The sequence below is a fragment of the Salmo salar genome, chromosome ssa19 (genome assembly GCF_905237065.1).
Source record: "Salmo salar chromosome ssa19, Ssal_v3.1, whole genome shotgun sequence".
NCBI classification, from domain to species: domain Eukaryota; kingdom Metazoa; phylum Chordata; class Actinopteri; order Salmoniformes; family Salmonidae; genus Salmo; species Salmo salar.
The window spans coordinates 15,732,771-15,752,903 of record NC_059460.1 but is presented as its reverse complement, the minus strand read 5'-3'; the positions used below and the strand labels follow the sequence as shown (position 1 = coordinate 15,752,903).

The window sequence follows — 20,133 nt, the reverse complement described above, 5'->3', positions numbered from 1 at the left end:
TGACTGGTTTCACAAGAGCAGTTTTATCTGTGTCCGTTTCTTTTCATCATTCATCCCTCGTGTGTGCGCGTACACCGTGTGTGCGTGCACCGATTTGGGCAGATTGAAACCCCTCTAGCTACTCTCTGAGATAGAACATCTACAAGTGGTGGTGAGATATGCAGCAGAGCACCGCAGGGAAATATAGAAGCTGCTTGTATATGAAACTCTGCGAGCTGGTTTGGCTTCTGAAATGACTGTCATCCATAGAGGCAGGCAGCACTATCAACGGAATGCTTAGACTCAATCCCCTCTCCTGTTATGTTTGATTTGGTGGCTGGATATTACTTTTCTGTTACCTTTCCCAGGAGCTTGAGTCGGGAGGCTGATATTTTTGTAGATTTTGATGAGGGGAGAGAAGTACTCTATATTCTAGAGAGGGAAATGAATACTTTAAATAAATTGATCTCTCCTTATGTACACAGTACACACAATATGACCTTAAAAATAAAGAAAAACCCTGGAATGAGTAGGCGTGTCCAAACTTTTGACTGGTAATATATGTATATATATGTATATGTGTGTGTGTGTGTGTTTGATATATATATATATATATATATATATATATATATATATATATATATATATATATATATATATATATATATATATATATATATATATACGTATGTGTGTATATATATACACACATATGTGTATATATATATATGTATATACACATATATATGTGTGTGTGTATATATATATATATATATTGTATATTGTGTATATATATATATATGTGTGTATGTATATGTATATGTGTGTGTGTGTGTGTGTGTTCTATATATATATATATATATATATATATATATATATATATATATATATATATATATACACACATATGTGTATATATATATATGTATATACACATATATATATGTGTGTGTGTATGTATATAGTATATATGTATGTGTGTGTGTGTATGTATATATATATATATATATATATATATCAGTCAAATGTTTGGACACACCTACTCATTCCAGGGTTTTTCTTTATTTTTAAGGTCAAACCAGATGGGATGGTTTATCACTGCAGAATGCTGTGGAAGCCATGCTGGTTAAGTGTGCCTTGAATTCTAAATAAATGATCTTCTTATTGGTGTCCTTTAGTAGTTGTTTCTTTACAGAAATTCGACCATGAAGGCCTGATTCGCACAGTCTCCTCTGAGCAGTTGATGTTGAGATGTGTCTGTTACTTGAACTCTGTGAAGCAATTATTTATTTGGACTGCAATTTCTGAGTCTGGTAACTCTAATGAACTTATCCTCTGCAGCAGAGGTAACTCTGGGTCTTCCTTTCCTGTGGCGGTCCTCATGAGAGCCAGTTTCATCATAGCGCTTGATGGTTTTTGCGACTGCACTTGAAGAAACTTTCAAAGTTCTTGACATTTTCCGGATTGACTGACCTTCATGTCTTAAAGTAATGATGGAATGTAGTTTCTCTAGGCTTATTTGAGCTGTTCTTGCTCAAATATGGACTTGGTCTTTTACCAAATAGGGCTATCTTCTGTATACCAACCCTACTTTGTCACATCACAACTGATTGGCTCAAACGCATTAAGAAGGAAAGAAATTCCACAAATTAACTTTTAACAAGGCACACTGGTTAATTGAAATGCATTCAGCTCCAGTTTCAACTGTTCAATGCATTCAGCTCCAGTTTCAACTGTTCTGCCTGCGGCTATGGAACCCTGACCTGTTCACCGGACGTGCTTGTTGCACTCTCGACAACTACTATGATTATTATTATTTGACCATGCTGGTCATTTATGAACATTTTAACATTTTAACATCTTGACCATGTTCTGTTATAATATCCACCCTGCACAGCCAGAAGAGGACTGGCCACCCCTCATAGCCTGGTTCCTCTCTAGGTTTCTTCCTAGGTTTTTGGCCTTTCTAGGGAGTTTTTCCTAGGGAGTTTTTCCTAGCCACCGTGCTTCTTTCATATGCTTTGCTTGCTGTTTGGGGTTTTAGGCTGGGTTTCTGTACAGCACTTTGAGAATATCAGCTGATGTACGAAGGGCTATATAAAAATACATTTGATTGATTTGATTGATTCCAGGTGACTACCTCATGAAGCTGGTTGAGAGAATGCCAAGAGTTTGCAAAGCTGTCAACAACGCAAAGGGTGGCTACTTAGAAGAATCTCAAATATAATATATGATGGCAAGGTTTAATGTCTGAGACGTGTGATGTGATAAGCTATTTGAAACGTTCTGAAAAGACGAGACCGGTGCATTTTGGATAATTGTTTTGCCCTGAGAGAGTTGTTTCTGTCTACTATAGTGTACTGGTCTAAAGTAGTGCACTATATAGAGAATAAGGTGCCATTTGGGATGCAGGCAGATTCTGTGATGTTCCTCTATGTGATGGACAGAGGCATTTCTTTACTTTTTTTAGTTTTTATTTCACTTTAACACTTTAACATCCCTTTCGTCCTGCAGTATTTGGACACAATGGATTCTACCTCATCCTGAAAGGTTCAGTAACTCCGTACACTCAAGAAACATCCAAGGAGGCTGTCGATCCAAAGGGCTCAGTGGTAAGCAACCACACCATGGCATTGCCAAGATGTTACTCTGGAGTGTTAAAGATGGTATCTGCAGTAGGGTGAAACGGCGACACTGGCTGCCCCACCACCATTGTTATCGTTTTTGTTGCCGAGCTGAGGAGCATCGTGCAGCATGGTAAAAGCGGAAAGAACGGTGTTCGTCGTTTGCAGTAACTTCTCTGTTGTAATATTGCAATCGAATGTGGCTGTTTCACCATTAAGGATTCTTTAACCCTTGTGTAGTCTTAACATTCTGTATACTCCCCTTGTCCTAAGGGTAAACAATGACCCGCCTTCACTAAACCCCTAAAATAAAGCAGCTTAATTTAATTTTAAACCCCAAATATATTTTGCATGAAGAAACAACCTGTCATTCATCACAAACTTTGTGAATATCTGGGTTTTCCCTCTTCACAATGCAGAAAGACTGCATTTAATCAGTGGACACCACTCATGCGTATTTCAACACACCTGTCATAATTGTTTTATTATTTATTATTATTATTATTGCTAAATGTACTGCATTGGTGTAAACATACATTTTTAGCAAGAGATAGCACTTGTATAGCCAAAGAAAGTAGCAGAAATGTGCAGAAAGTAGTTAGTAATGCATTTTATTGAAGGGAAATAATAATGGTCTTGAATTCTTTTGGGTACATAGTGATATATTCTTATATACTGTACAATGAGGAATTCAACTACAAATACTAGTATTCTCCCATTTTTTTAACCATTGCCCCCACCCAGAAGGTGTATAAGCAACAACAATAAATAAGAATAAAATAAGATAATAGATACAAAACAAAAACGTAAAGAACATAAATCAATCAACTCTAATTAGCACATGTAGGACAGTATGCATGTGTGTGTGCATGAACTTTGCAGATGTATTTCTCACACGTGCAGCACATAGTATTTGTTTTACAGTCCTTCTTTGGGGGGCAGAATTGGAATCTCCTCCTCTTGCCTGCCCCAGCTGTAGCCTCAGGTGGATCAGGACAAGATTCAGCCCCCTGAACAGCTTTCACAAGCGCTGCAGAGGCTGCAGTGTGGGGGAGGCGCTCCCTTTGAATGTGTGGGGTTATAAGTGCCTTTTCCAGCTGCTCCAGGAACACCCTCCTCTTGTTCTGCTTATCAGACATACAGGTAGGGTTGATCTTGTTCCATATCATGAAGGCATTGTATGAGGACACATCAATGATGTTATGGAAGATGACCAGGGGCCAGCGGCCGGCAGTCATCCTCCTGCAGCTGTAAGTTCCAATCACCTTGTCCAGGTTGTCCACGCCTCCTTTGTTGTGGTTGTAGTCCAGGAAGATGGCTGGCTTCCTGTCCTCACGATCACTGATCTCCGACGTTTTGTGCAGTGTGCGCAGGAGGACCACATTCTTGTTCCTCTTTTGGAGGTAAGAAACTAGAGTGGTGGTGGGGGTGAAGGCAAACTTTGCGAGGAGTGTAGGGGGGAAGCACAGGCTTGTTCTTTCTAACTGTGCCAACCATGGTGATCTTCCTCTTCAGGAGCTGCTGGCTGAGTTCAATCTCTCATTGTGTGTGTGTGTGTGTGTGTGTGTGTGTGTGTGTGTGTGTGTGTGTGTGTGTGTGTGTGTGTGTGTGTGTGTGTGTGTGTGTGTGTGTGTGTGTGTGTGTGTGTGTGTGTGTGTGTGTGTGTCTTTGTGGTTTTTATGGTGTGTAAATTATTTTATAACTCCTGGGTCAAAAATGACCCTAAGACAATCTTTGTACCCTGGTGGTGTACAGCTTTCATGGAAATATGAACAAAGGCGATGTTTAACTTTTTCTAATGTTGGGGTCACTCATCAAATTTCAAGTAGAAAAAATATAATTTAAGGTGTTTTCTCTGCTGTTAAACATAGTGGCGGGTCATTTTTTTTACCCTGAAGACAACACAAGGGTTAAGCTTTAAGGTCTTTTCACAGTTTTGGTTAGTTGATTGATTTGTTGGTTGATTGAGTGATTGATTGCGTGTTTCAGATAGGTGTGGGTGGCAGCTTTGGATCGTTTCAACCTCCTGCAGGTACTGAGGCAGGCATCACCATCCAGTGTACATTAACACAGGAACCCTGCGAGATCCTGAAAATCTCCCACTCAGGCTACGCTAAGCTGAAGAAGGTGAAGGAGCTACATTTACTATTCAAAATGAATATGCTACGTACCTGATTTATATGCATAGCAGCATATGTGACTGTATTAATCAACCACAAATACAAGTCACTTATACTTCCACATGTTTCAATGTCTTTAGACATGCCCTCAATGTTTTCAACTTTATTTGTACACTAAGACATGTGTACTTGCCCACTGTCTTGAATCTGTATTGTGCTGTATGTCTCTTGTTGTAGGAGATCTTGGCCCAGAACTATGCTCTGAAGGAATCTCTGATCCAGGGTTGTCACTTCTACCTGCAGTGGCCCAAGCTCTCCATCGATAGGCTGGCCAACCTCATCCAGATGAAGAACTTACCAGCCAATCATGGTACAGTTCAGTAATAACCTCCCCTCAGTCAGCCAATCACGGTAAACCCATCTCTGTCACCCAATCATGGTACAGTAATACCCTCAGTGAGCCAATCATGCTAATACTCGCCTCACAGTCAGCCGATCATGGTAATACTGTACTACTTACTACCTTATTCCAGTCATGGTAGTACATGGTAATTCCATAGTGCATGGGAGTTAGGCTTTGTGTTCCTGTAATGAATAATATATGTTCTCTTTTCCACACATTCATCTCTGTATGAGTTAAATTAAATCCCTTTGTTGTTTTTTATCTGGGAAAATATGATACATCATGTATGAAATAAGTCTTTGTAATGTGTGGCTTTTTTTTAATTACATCTTTATTTGTCAGTAATTAGGTATAGACGCTGTATGCTTCATTGAAAACAAGACAGACTTAGACCTAGACGCAGATGGTTGCATATGAAACAGAGGTTACTATAGTATACCACTAGATCTTAACAACTTCAATACATTATCAAAGCGACAAGAACGGCTTATGCATTAACTTCCCCGCCCTAGTTTGTGCCGTCTGCCAAGCAAAAAGACACAAACAAGGCGACAGTAAACATGTCGTCCCTCACGAATGATACAGCGCCCCCCTTCGGCCAGTCAGTGTAATTTGTGTAAATGGCGGCTCTCTATGACAAGACGTATCATTCACCCAAGTTTCGTAAAAAATGGGCCAGTGGTGTCTGAGATATTGTGTACGACTAACGTACCAACAGTTGATTACTGTAGCGCCCTCTTGGGCCAGTCAATGTAATTTTGTAAATGCCGGATCACTATGGCAAGACGCATCATTTACCAATTTCATCACTCTGAGTCAAACAGATCAAGAGATATAAACATGTGCCCGTTATAGCGCCACCGGTTGGTCAATATTAATATTCTTGCACATGTTGAGTGATGATAGTGTTTGCAACATGTTTGCCACATTTTGTTACAATACGAATATCCTTGACTAATTTCTATTTATTAATGTGCTAGAGCACGCCTGCTTGAATATTTATTTGTCAATAGCGGCCATATTGTTTAAGGTAGTAGTCTGGAAAAAATTGCATTGAGAGACCTTTGTCCATAGATGTCACATATGAAGTTTAGAGCAGATTGGTCATTCGGGGCCAGAAAAGTAGCGTTTTGCACAAAATTCGAAATGGAAGAAAATCAATCATGGCGGACCTTATGGGTCCTTGAGGGAAGTGTTTTCTTTGTGAGAAGAGGGACCTATGTACCAAATTTCATCACTAGGTCAAATGGGGTGAGGGGCGTGACCTTTTAAAGTTTGCATTTTCAATCTCCCGTTATAGCGCCACCATCTGGCCAATCAGTAAATGCCAGATCTCTATGACAAGATGCATCATTCGCCCAAGTTTAGTCAAAATCGGGCTAGTGCTCTCTGAGATATTGCGTGACTAACGTACTAACGGACAGAGTCAGATGCACAGTCCCCTCCCCAATTAATTTGGGGGGACAACAAATTAGATCCATCCTCTACTTCTGCCTCTCTCTCTCTCTCTCTCTCTATTCCATCTTTAGATGTTGTCGAGGCGACAGGAGAGCATATGGTGAACGTTGAATGGAGACGTTACGCAGTGCAGCTGAAGGCACCGTAACAAATGTTTTATATCAAACACTTAACTCAGAACCATGTCTTTTCCACTACTTGTAGCTGATCCCCTCCCTCTTCTCTCACCTTTCTTCTTGTCTTTTAAGGAGAGAGAGAGCCAGAGCCTTCCTACACCTCCCTCCAACAGGAGACCATACTCTCTCCATCCCCATTTTCCTCTTCATCCCCTTCATCTGAATGCAATGATACATTCCCTTTATCAGAGGGAGAGTGAAAGAAAAAAAATGGTGGGTGTGCATACGTGCATCCGCTAGTGATGGGATATGTTGGTTGGAGGGTAAGGGTGGGGTATAGGATAGTATCATACTGTCAAACGATAGGATCTCATCGCAGGCTGGAATAAGCCGAGCGAGTGGTGTGTGCTGTGTGTGCCGTTCGTTGATTGCTGTAGGGCCGATCTCTAGCTCTATTTGCCCAGCGGGGAAGCTGAAGCTAGCCAGCCGGCTGAATCTGGCTGGATCTGGGTTTATGTATCCTGGATAGATGAACGGTCTGCCTGGAGGGCAGGACTCCTGTCCTGAGGTTTGTACAGATGAATAACTTGTTTACATGCTGCTGCCTATCATCAGAGGCCTAGTCTGCCTCCCAAATGGCACCTTATTATGTATTTAGTGCGCTACTACCCATAGGGCTTTGGTCAAAGGTAGTGCACTATATAGGGAATAGGGTGTCATTTGTAATTCAACCCTATAACACAATATCCCCATTTGTCTCTCTGTACTTTGGCCTGTGACATGGAGAGGATACCTTAACCATCTGGCTTACCTGCCTGCCATGTTAACCTATACTGACGCCTAAGCCTGTCTCTCGATCCCCAACAGGCTACTTGATCACCTTGATTGGCTCCATTTTGATGCTTCAGTGGCTTTGAGAGGGATAGTGTTTCATGTAAAGGTTTGTGAGAGCAGAATGAAGACTGTTATCTGCTGATGCCACCATAGAGACATTCAACTACTGTCTGAACAGACAATAACTCTGGAGGTTAGGCCAGGCCATGACATTTGGGGCCATCTCAATTTGGGTCACCTCTGTTAAAGTAATAGCCATTTTAACATTTTGTTGCATCCTAAATCTCTCTATGACCCCTTCCCTCACATATGTTATGTCAGCGCCTGTATACAGTACTATAGGTGACATTTACAAGTCAGTGGAGAAAGACAGTGTTACAGAAGGCTATGACCTCACCACTGCAGGGGGACTCTTCATCTCAGACGGGTGTGTGTCTAACTCTGGTGTTAACACTTCATGTCACCACAGGCACAACTGTCCTACAATAGCTGCTTCAAGTCTCCACATACTGATCCTTTGTCTATGACCTCAGTCACAGTGAATGTGTTGGGCTGGCTGGCTGGCTGGCCGACTGGCTGGCTGGTTGCTTTAACAGTGCCAACAGCTCTCCAAGCTGGCTCTGGTCCATCCTGTACCCTTTTTACATTACTATGCGTTTCACATTGTCCTTTCCAACATGGTTCAAGCAACTAAGCAACTGTAGTTGCGTAACCAAGCCAGGTTCGGCTTGGCTTGGTAGTGTGAAAAGGGTACATTTGTTTCCCTTCTGGCTCCAACACAACAGACACAGCAGTCTGGCTGGAGACCAAGGCGTTTTCCCACGCGAGGCTTTTTCAGAACGTCCGATAGACAAGACTGTCTGTATGGGAATACTGTGTCCCCATCCCAGACGGTCATGCTTGTCCAAGAGCTCTCCTCTGGAATGTAGTCCTCTAACACACGCGGGCGCATACAAACACAAACACACACACACACACTGCACATAGTCTGGCAGATTGTTTTACATTGATTGTTCACGGGGATCAAACATCCAGCCGGTATCTTAATCCAAGCAAGAGATGGATTACATTACGCTTTGTGTGTAAAGTGGTTGATGGATATTTTCATAGTGGTGCATGGCATGAATGAAACACATGTTTTCGGGGTATTGTAAAGAGTTGAGTGATTCACCATGCCTTTAGCTTAGTCTTATAGACTCGCATACGTCTTCAGCGAGGTATCCTGTTACACTTAATTGAATATGACCGCTCTGCCTTATGACGTACGTCGAATGCCTCCGAGGCTGACAGGTAGAGTTGTGGTTGATCACAAGCAGATAAGTATGCTTTTCCCCTTCCTGGAATCTAGTGAAGCCAAGACAATTTCGACGTATACTGGTAATAAAAAATAAAACGGTTAATTTTGAAAATATCCCTTTCCTTCCATTGTAGGCATTTCCTCTTCTTAATAATTCTCAGCTGTCATCTTTGTGCCCTTCTCACCCCTTCTTCAACCACCTCACCCCCCTCCCCTTCTCCAAACTGTGGCAAGGCTCTACTATCCATCATTGGCTGATTATTGTTTCAGAGAGCTCATTACTGTAGACGAGGGCCTCAAACAGACTAATAACTGACTATTAGGGCCCTATTAGAGTGGCTAATTCCACCCCTATTTGGGTTTCCTCCCTCAGTCCCTATATACAGTGAATGAGGTCTACCACAGTGTTTGGACAAAACTCCCTTCCGAATCTTTCTCTGTCTGGCGCATGAATGCACATGCACACACAGAGGAGAAGAGAGAGGGTTTGGCTGTCCCCCATCACACCAGTAAAAATACTGGCATTAACTACCCATTAGTTCTGTGACAATCAAAAGTCTGTCAGGCAGCAACTTAAACGTTAAGGGGAGAGGACAGGGAGGCTAGAGACGATATGGCTTGTCAGTCAAGAGGTACTATCAGCTCCAGGAAAGATTATGGACTGCACGCTTGTTGTTTTCATTTCACGGTAGATGCTGTATGCTTGGAGATATAGTAAGCACAACCAATGCACTCTGATGTATGGGAAAATCATACCAAAGACAACCTCACACTAACCCTGCCATCTAGCAGTTTATCCTAAATACCCTGCACATTGCCTATTTTTCATTTTCTATGTGAAAAAGGATAACAATACAGACATGGCCACTAAATTAACCTGATCGCCAGGGGAAAACAGCCCTCTCACTTAATATGTGACGGCAGTTTGAGTGAACCTTGACCCCAACCTGTTCTGGAGAGAACATTGACTATGGCTGTGTTAGAAATTACACCCTGTTCCCTATAAAGTGCACTATTTTTGACCAGAGCCCTGTGCGTCCTGGTCAAAAGTAGTGCACTAGGGTATAGTGTGATATTTGGAACGCAGTCTTTGACAGAGAGTTGGAGCAGACAGACACAGTCATGGGGATCCTACTGGGTAATTTCCCAGGTGAGGCCCTGTTAACTGTTTGATTATTCTGGGGCCTGAGTGAGTGAGAAAGGTCAAAGGGGATCTTGAGGTTCTGAGGTCTTAAATAAAAGCTGCCAAGCGTTTCATTGGAATAGGCCGGGATGAAATTAGGCCCGAGAATGACACACACACACACACACCATGGCTCCCCCGGTGATGTCTACCACTGTACGTGAGGCTGGTCCCTCCCGTACTGTCAGCACACATAACAAATGGGCCCTGTTTGTCCAACTTTCCCCTACATAGAGATAGCGTTTAAAAACACCTGTCAGCGCTAATATACCGTGTTTCTCCTAGCCGTTAAAGGCTAGAGGGCCGTGAATCAATATAATGCTCACCTCCCAATGCACACAAACCAAAGATTTGTCACATGAAAAAATAATCCTCCAGCCCAGACTTTGGGGCCTCTTGCTAAAACAAGAGGACTTCTTCTGTCATTTACAGTGTAGCCTACTTTTTTTTGCACAATACTTTTGGTAGATTTTGTCGGTTGTGATGCATTAGTCAAAGAAGTGGTGGATTGGGTGTTGCTGTGGGGGTTAGTAGGATGTGTGTGTGTTTGTATGCGTGTGCGCGCAGTAACCCCAAGAGTGTTCGAGGCGATGTGTGTTTGTGTTTCTGTGTTTCTGTGTACAGCTTCAAGTAAGGTTAAGGGGGAGGTGTGTGTCTCTTTGTTAACTACAGCTGGTGAGCTGGTGAGCAATCTCTAATGCTAAGGAAGTCTCAAGGTTTTACTCGCTTGAGTCAGAATACCTCATGATAAGCTGCAGACCATACGTAGATGTCTGTTTACTTGAGCGAGCTAAGGCCGCACTCAACGAGCTGTATAGGGCCATAAGCAAAAAATAAAATGCACATCCAGTGGTGGTTCTCCTAGTGGCCGGTGATTTTAATACAGGGAAACTGAATTCTGTCTTACCTCATTTTTACCAGCATGTTTCCTGTGCAACTAGAGGCGACACAACTCTAGATCACCTTTACTCCACACACAGAGACATACAAACTCTAGATCACCTTTACTCCACACACAGAGACATATACAAAACTCTAGATCACCTTTACTCCACACACAGAGACATACAAAACTCTAGATCAACTTTACTCCACACACAGAGACATATACAAAACTCTAGATCACCTTTACTCCACACACAGAGACATATACAAAACTCTAGATCACCTTTACTCCACACACAGAGACACATACAAAACTCTAGATCACATTTACTCCACACACAGAGACACATACAAAACTCTAGATCACATTTACTCCACACACAGAGACACATACAAAACTCTAGATCAAATGTACTCCACACACAGACACATACAAAACTCTAGATCACCTTTACTCCACACACAGAGACATATACAAAACTCTAGAGCACCTTTACTCCACACACAAAAACACATACAAAGCTCTCCCTCATCCTCTGTTTGGCAAATCTGATCCTCTATCCTCCTGATTCCTGCTTATAAGCAAAAACTCAAACAGGAAGTACCAGTGACACCCTAATTACGGAAGTGGTCCGATGAAGCGGAAGCTAAGCTACAGGACCGTTTCGCTAGCACAGACTGGAAAATGTTCCAGGATTCATCCAATAACGTTGAAGAGTTTACCACATTAGTCACCGGCTTCATTAATAAGTGCATCGTCCCCACAGTTACCGTACATACATATCCTAACCAGAATCCATGGATTACAGGCAACATCCTCACTGAGCTAAAGGCTAGAGCTTCCGCTTTCAAGGAGCGGGTCACTAATCCGGACTTACAGTTGAAGTTGGAAGTTTACATACACCTTAGCCCAACAAATTTAACTCAGTTTTTCACAATTCCTGACATTTAATCCTAGTAGAAATTCCCTGTCTTAGGTCAGTTAGGATCACCACTTTATTTTAAGAATGTGAAATGTCAGAATAATAGTAGAGAGAAATGATTTATTTCAGCTTTTATTTCCTTCATCACATTCCCAGTGGGTCAGAAGTTTGCATACACTCAATTAGTATTTGTTAGCATTGCCTTTAAATTGTTTAACTTGGGTCAAATGTTTCTGGTAGCCTCCCACAAGCTTCCCACAATAAGTTGGGTGAATTTTGGCCCATTCCTCCTGACAGAGCTGGTGTAACTGAGTCAGGTTTGTAGGCCTCCTTGCTTTCACAAGCTTTTTCAGTTCTGCCCACACATTTTCTTAAGGATTGAGGTCGGGGCTTTGTGATGGCCACTCCAATACCTTGACTTTGTTGTCCTTAAGCCATTTTGCCACAACTTTGGAAGTATGCTTGGGTTCATCGTCCATTTGGAAGACCCATTTGCGTCCAAGCTTTAACTTTCTGACTGATGCTGCCACCCCCGTGCTTCACGATTGGGACGGTGTTCTTCGGCTTGCAAGCCTCCCCCTTTTTCCTCCAAACATAACAATGGTCATTATGGCCAAACATTTCCATTTTTGTTTCATCAGACCAGAGGTAATATTTCCAAAAAGTACGATATTTGTCTTCATGTGCAGTTGCAAACCGTAGTCTGGATTTTTTATGCCGGTTTTGGAGCAGTGGCTTCTTCCTTGCTGAGCGGCCTTTCAGGTTATGTCGATAGAGGACTCGTTTTACTGTGGATATAGATACTGGAGGAAACAGGTACTAAAGTATCTTCACAAGGTCCTTTGCTGTTGTTCTGGGATTGATTTGCATTTTTTGCACCAAATGCGTTCATCTCTAGGAGACAGAACGCATCTCCTTCCTGAGCGGTATGATGGCTGCATGGTCCCATGGTGTTTATACTTGCATACTATTATTTGTACAAATGAACATGGTACCTTCAGGCGTTTGGAAATTGATCCCAAGGATGAACCAGACTTGTGGATGTCTACAATTTTTTTCTGAGGTCTTGGCTGATTTCTTTTGATTTTCACATGATGTCAAGCAAAGAGAGACTGAGTTTGAAGGTAGGCCTTGAAATACATCCACAGGTACACCTCCAATTGGCTCAAATTATGTCAATTAGTAGCCTATCAGAAGCTTCTATAGCCATGACATAATTTTCTGGAATTTTCCAAGCTGTTTAAAGGCAGTCAACTTAGTGTAAACTTCTGACCCACTCTTATTGTGATACAGTGAATTATAAGTGAAATAATCGGTCTGTAAACAATTATTGGAAAAATTACTTGTCATGCACAAAGTAGATGTCCTAACCGACTTGCCAAAACTATAGTTTGTTCACAAGAAATTTGTCGAGTGGTTGAAAAACGAGTTTTAATGACTCCAACCTAAGTGTATGTAAACTTCTGACTTCAACTGTAAATCCCGCTACGAACACCGACAAGCCATCAAACAGTCAATACAGAACTGAGATCAAATCCTACTAAGTTGGTTCTGTCGCTCGTCGGATGTGGCAGGGCTTGCAAACTATCATTGATTACAAAGAGAAACCCAGCCGCGAGCTTCCCAGTGACATGAGCCTACCAGATGGGCTAAACACCTTCTATTCTTGCTTCGAGGCAAGCGACACTGAACCATGCATGAGAGCACCATCTGTTCCGGACGACTGTGAGATCTCCGTAGCCAATGTGGGTAAGTCCTTTAAACAGGTTAACATTCACAAGGCCGCAATGCAAGGCAGATTACCAGGACCAGCTGGCAAGTGTCTTCATTGACATTTTCAACCTCTCCCTGATTGTCTGCAATACCTAAATGTTTCTAGCAGACCGCAACAGTCCTTGTGCCCAAGAATGCCAAGGTAACCTGTCTACATTTTTTTATTTTTTATATAACCATTATTTTAGCAGGTAAGTTGACAGAACACATTATCATTTACAGCAGCAACCTGGGGAATAGTTACAAAGGAGAGGAGGGGGATTAATATCGCCCCGTAGCACTGCTTTGAAAGGCTGGTCATGGCTTACATAAACATCATCATCCCAGACACCCTGGACCCACTCAAATTCGCATACCACCCCAACAGATCCACAGATGATGCAATCTCTTTTGCACTCCACACTACCCTCTCCCACCTGGACAAAAGGAACACCTTTTTGTGAAAGCTGTTCATTGACTATAGCTCAGCGTTCAACATCCTAGTGTCTTCCAAGCTCATCACTAAGCTCAGGACCCCGGGACTGAACACCTCCCTCTGCAACTGGATCCTGAATTTCCTGACGGGCCGCCCCCAGGTAATGAGGGTAAGCAACAACACATCCACCACCCTTACCCTCAACACGGGGGCCCCTCAGGGATGCGTGCTTAGTCCCCTCCTGTACTTCCTGTTCACCCAAGACTGCATGGCCACAAACGACATCATTAAGTTTGCTAACGACACAACGGTGGTTGGCCTGATCACCGACGATGATGAGACCGCCGATAGGGAGGAGGTCAGTGACCTGGCAGTGTGGTGCCAGTACAACAACCTCTCCCTCAACGTCAGCAAGACAAAGGAGCTGATCGTGGACTACAGGAAATAGAGGGCAGAGCACGCCCCCATCCACATCAACAGGGCTGTAGTTGAGAGGGTTGAGAGCTTCAAATTCTCGGTGTCCACATCGCTAAGGAATTATCACGGTTCACACACACTAACACAGTCGTGAAAAAGGTACAACAATACCTCTTCTCCCTCAGGAGGCTGGGAGAGCATCTTGACTGTGTTAGTGTGCACCATTGAGAGCATCTTGACTGGCTGCATTACTTCTTGGTATGGCAACTGCTTGGCATCTGACCGCACGGCACCACAGAGGGTAGTGCGTACAGCCCAGTATATAACTGGGGCCGAGCTCCCTGCAATCCAGGAACTCTATACCAGGTGGTGTCAGAAGAAGGCCCTAAAGGACTGCTCTCTCTGCTACCAATTGCAGTGCGGTAGCAGAGAGAACAGTCTACGATGGGTGGCTGGAGTCTGATATATTTTTCGGGCCTTCGTCTGATGCACCAAGTTTGGAACCAACAGGACTCTGGACAGCTTATACTCCCAAGCCGTACAAATGCTAAATAGTTTGTCTGGGTAGCTATTTGGTTAACTATTTAACTATATGCGTTGACCCTTTTTGCGCTAACTCTTTTGACTCCTCACATACGCTGCTGCTACTGTTTATTATCTATCCTGTTGCCTAATCACTTTATCCCTACCTGTATGTGTTTATCTACCTTAATTACCTTATACCACTGCACATCAACTCGGTACATACCCCGTGTATATAGCCAAGTTATCGTCACTCAGTGTGTATTTATTCCCCATGTTATCATTTTTCAATTTTTCTCGCTGCATTGTTGGGAAGGGCCGTAAGTAGAATTGCATTGTTAGTCTACACCTGTTGTTTTCAAAGCATGTGATGGATAACATTTTGATTTGAATACAGAACATACTGACAAAGTCTCTGTTACACACACCGACCCATACTTCTCACGTACTGTATGCTGGTTCATAACCTCATCCATCCTATGATAAAGGAGCCCACACTCTGAACTGAAGAAGCAGGAGAACATTACTTGATCTAAAATGAGTAGGCATGCAGGTAAATAACTTATTTCCCTATTTCCTCCTCTTTTTCCTTCTCTCTTTCCTTCTCTCTTCTTTCTGTAGTACTGGTGAAGGAAGGTAAGGTGTGTCCCTTTGTGGCCTACATCCGAGAGGGGGAGTGTTACATCCTCCAGGACATTAACTCGCTGATGAGGACCCCACAGGAGAAGGTGTCAGTCTGCACACACACACACACACACACACACACACTCACACTGTAACAGTAGGCCTTCCTCCAGGCTGCTGAATGTTCCCTGTTTGATTAAAAACCACTTCGTCTAAATCAAGGAGTGAAAGAGCAGGACTTGATTTGAATATTAATTACATGGTTAAGACTGATTACCATTGTGTTACATTTTATACCGGGAAATGGGAATATCAATTCCAGGAACATGTCATTTGTGATAATGATTGTGCCTTGGCTATTTTTCCCTCATTGGTTGTTGGTTTCCAGGGCAGCAGGATAAAGTTTGTTGTCGTGGGGAAGCTCGGACCAATGGAATCGTTCGGTGAGGTGAGCATCTTGCTTGATCAGCCCTCCCCCTGCAGCATCGTCACGATGACAGAGGTGCAAGTAGGGATCATCCAACCAGATGCTCTGAAAGGTTAGTCACATGCTCGTATATCATATCTGGTAGCCTATACAATCTCCTAAACTGTTGGATGTTTGAAAGGAGATAAAAACTGAGTTGACTACTGTGCGTTAATTTGATTTATGTTCATATTTTGCTTAGGACTTGATTCAGTGACATCGGCACTGATGTTACAAACAGCACAGCCGACTTATGGGAAGTTGAGTCAGGTGCTGCAGTCAATTTTGTCCAACATATTAACCTTACATTATTCACCCTTTCCCTTTACCATGATACTATTGTGTTATAGAACAAGTGGAAAAGCACTGGTTCGAATAGTGAATAATATTAAGTTGTATTCACCTAGAATACTGTTGACCACTTGGTTCTGTATGACTTGTCCCTGTCTTATTCCAGGAAGAGATTAACAAGGAGTACATCAGACAAGAGCGGCACAAGGAGTGGGACCACATAAAGGTGTAGTGTATAGTATGTCAGTAAAGCATATTGTTACAGTACTTTCTTTCCTTGTCTCACTAATGAGCCTTTTCATTCTACTAAGCCTTTTCACATTACAGAGCTGTACAACACTGGCCTGATTATGCATCCACCATAGTTTCTGGACCCGTGCTGTGAAGGACAATGTGAATGGAAAATAACAAGCCAGCACAGTACGGTTCGGCTCAGTAGTGTGAAAAGGGTCTCTCTCTGTCTTAGGCTCTTATGGAATACCCAGCTCAGTACGTTATAATCCCTGTGCCTTGTCCAAACCCAGAACACAAACACAACGTTTCTTCTGAGAATCAGCAGCCATGCAGCTAGCCCTAACTAATTCCCAGGCCTGAGTGCCAATATCTGCCTTTGTTCTCAACCAACAGTGTGTGTGTGTGTGTGTGTGTGTGTGTGTGTGTGTGTGTGTGTGTGTGTGTGTGTGTGTGTGTGTGTGTGTGTGTGTGTGTGTGTGTGTGTGTGTGTGTATGTATATATTTGCACATGTTCGCTTGTGTATGCGTGCCAGTTTCCCATAGATGATTACACAACTGTGTAGCTCTGCTCTGTTATTGCCATGGCAAAATCCTTACTTGGAAGGAAATTCATTATGGACGCTGGCTAACTGGCTAACCGGTCCAGTGCAGTCCTCTCTGAGGTACCTTTCTACAGCTACAGCTTGTGTATCTCCCACGTAATAAAGACAGACGGACAGGCCGGCCAACCTCCCTTTCTCTGGCTGCTTGTTTCACAGGAATATAACCTTTCAGACCCTTCCCATGTAGCTCTGGGTTGTAGGCCAATAGAAAGGGTCTCTTTGTGCATTTTGTCAGGAACACTATACAGTTTGTCTGTCAGGAGGCTAAAGTGATCATCAGCCCCAGCTGTCTGCCTCTGTCATGGTTTGGTTTGGTTTAGTGTGTGTGGTCTGGATCTGGGTCTCACTGCCAAGCTTTCTCGGCTGAACAGACAGGAGGCGTTGGAGGTTCGGAGCCCCCGGCCTGTTGGGGTGTGGTGGGAACCGACATGCAGTGTCCCACGGCCAATGAGAGAGGAGGATCTCGACCGATGAAAGCCGCACAAAGCAAACCGTTACCGTAACGATCAACTGCTATGAACAGTGTTCTGATAGTGACATAGAGCTCAGTGGGGGCAGGGTGTTACCGTAACGATCAACTGCTATGAACAGTGTTCTGATAGTGACATAGAGCTCAGTGGGGGCGGGGTGTTGAGTGTTGTCATCCTAGCTAACACATAAAGACTAAAACAGACAGGTGGAGCTAGTTGTTTCAAACTGCATGTTGTTGTACAGTATATGGTCAGCTGTTCTGCACTGGTATGAATCGGCCCGTTGTTCAACAGGGAGGCTTCTGTAGCACCACTGTAGCTTCTCTCTTATATTCAGCCTTTTCCTGATCCCAGATCTGCTTTTGCTATCTATCCAACCCATCAGGTTAATGCAGCCTCTCTGCATGGAGCCAGATACGTCTCCTTCTCATGTTAAATGCTTTTTCAACTGTGGTTCATGCCATTTAACGTTTAAAAGACATTTAAAGCTCCAGTGTCAGTGCTTGCTTGTATGTCATGCTTGTTTTTCGCAATTACACAGTCTGAGAAATGGACACTGATGAACCTAAACAGAAACAAAGGATATGTCTGTATTGAAACCTTTCGTTCTTGCTACATCTGATGGCATTTTCCATCTGCCATCGCTAAATGGTGTTAGATCATTTCTGATCTGTAGCAGGAGCACAGAGCTGGAAAAACGACTGTTTACATGTCTAGCCTCTCTTTGATGGAGACGGGCAGTTGTTATGCCTGTTTGATTGCTAATCTGACTGTTGAGCTGACGAATGACAACAGTCACAGCGTTTGTTTGCTGTCAGGCTTTATTTTTCAGCTCCAGAATAAGGACATATTTGTTTGTTTGTGCTCTCATATGGAGAACCCAGAGTGGCTATGATTAATAGGACTGTGAGTGTTCACGTTTCTGACGTGAACACTCAATTTTTCTCTCTGCATTGTTGCACTCACCCCTTTTTTAGCCAAACATCGGAACTCTTTTTTGCCTTTTAAATAGATTTAGGAGTTTCCAAAGTATTGGGACAAGGGTGAATCACCTATAAATGATGTGTAATTCCAATGTTATTGTCACGTCCTGGCCAGTATAAGGTTAATTGTTTTTGTAGTTTGTTCAGGACGTGGCAGAGGGTATTTGTTTTATGTGGTTCGGGGTGGTGTGTTTGTGTAAAGGGTGTTTGATTTAGTATTTCCGGGTTTTTGGTTGATGGTCTATGTGTTTGTATTCTATGGTTAGTCTAGTGTGTGTGTTTCTATGTTTGGTTAATTGGGGTTGGGACTCTCAGTTGAAGGCAGGTGTTGTCTATCTGCCTTTGATTGAGAGTCCCATATATTAGGGTGTGTTTGTGTGTGTGTTTTGTGGGTGATTGTTCTGTGTTGAGCTTTGCTTTGCCAGACTGTTTGTTAGTTGTTCGTTTTTCGGTTTTGTTATTTTGTATGTTCATTTTTGAAGATAATTAAAAATCAAGATGAGCGTTCACGTACCTGCTGCGTTTTGGTCCTCATTCACCGACGACAACCGTGACAGAATCACCCACCAACTATGGACCAAGCAGCAGAAGAAGGAGCAGAGGGACTTCGAGTTGGACTGGCGGGAGAAGTGGACCTGGGAGGAAGTTCTGGACGGGGCCGGACCTTGGCACCAGGCTGAGGATTATCGCCGCCCGCAGTGGGAAATTGAGGCAGCCAAGGCAGAGAGGCGTAGGTACGAGGCCATGGACGCGCTGAGGGAGAAGCACAAGAGGCACCCCCAATAAAAAAAAATTGGGGAGGCACACGGGTAGTTTGGCTAGGCGTAAGAAGAGCCGGAAGCCAGCTACCCGTGGTTATATGGAGGAGCGTATGGGGTGGAGAGCGCTATGTTTCGCTGAGGAGCGCACTATCTCACCCATACGCACGCACAGTCCGGTGCGAGTTATTCCAGCCCCTCGCAGGTGCCGTGCTAGAGCGGGCATCCAGCCTGGTAGGAGGATGCCTGCGCAGCGCATCTGGTCGCCGGTACGCCTCCGAGGACCAGGCTACCCAACTCCCGCTCTACGCACGGCTACCATCAGGCCCCTGCACAGCCCAGTCTGCCTAGTTCCATCCAGCCAAGGCGGGTTGTGCAGGAGGTAAGATCTAGACCGACTGTGCGCCTCCATAGCCCTGGGTTTCCAGCTCCTGTCTCTCGTGCGGACCCGGAAGTGCGTCAACCCAGTCCGACTCGTCCTGTTCCCGCTCCCCGCACTAGCCTGGAGGTGCGTGTACATAACCTGGTAAGCCCAGTACCAGCACCACGCACCAGGCTACAAGTGCGTCAACCCAGCCACGCCAGTCAACAGTCACCAGAGCTGCCCGCCAGTCAACAGTCACCAGAGCTGCCCGCCAGTCAACAGTCGTCACCAGAGCTGCCCGCCAGTCAACAGTCGTCACCAGAGCTGCCCGCCAGTCAACAGTCGTCACCAGAGCTGCCCGCCAGTCAACAGTCGTCACCAGAGCTGCCCGC

The 20,133-nt window shown here is 43.8% G+C and overlaps 1 protein-coding gene across 3 annotated transcripts in view; it reads left to right on the top strand.

The window, feature by feature from the left end:
* The window catches only part of cnbd1 (cyclic nucleotide binding domain containing 1), a 71,819-nt gene that overhangs the window by 46,084 nt on the left and 5,602 nt on the right, over positions 1 to 20,133 (top strand). For 2 of the 3 annotated variants that reach the window (XM_014157435.2, XM_045702129.1), the window contains 7 exons: positions 2,494 to 2,591; positions 4,593 to 4,730; positions 4,961 to 5,093; positions 15,571 to 15,677; positions 15,962 to 16,112; positions 16,242 to 16,309; positions 16,497 to 16,556. In XM_014157435.2, the coding sequence (XP_014012910.1) occupies positions 2,494 to 2,591; positions 4,593 to 4,730; positions 4,961 to 5,093; positions 15,571 to 15,677; positions 15,962 to 16,112; positions 16,242 to 16,309; positions 16,497 to 16,556 (755 nt within the window). The remainder of the gene's footprint in view (positions 1 to 2,493; positions 2,592 to 4,592; positions 4,731 to 4,960; positions 5,094 to 15,570; positions 15,678 to 15,961; positions 16,113 to 16,241; positions 16,310 to 16,496; positions 16,557 to 20,133) is intronic. The other variant, XM_014157436.2, reaches the window with a different exon arrangement.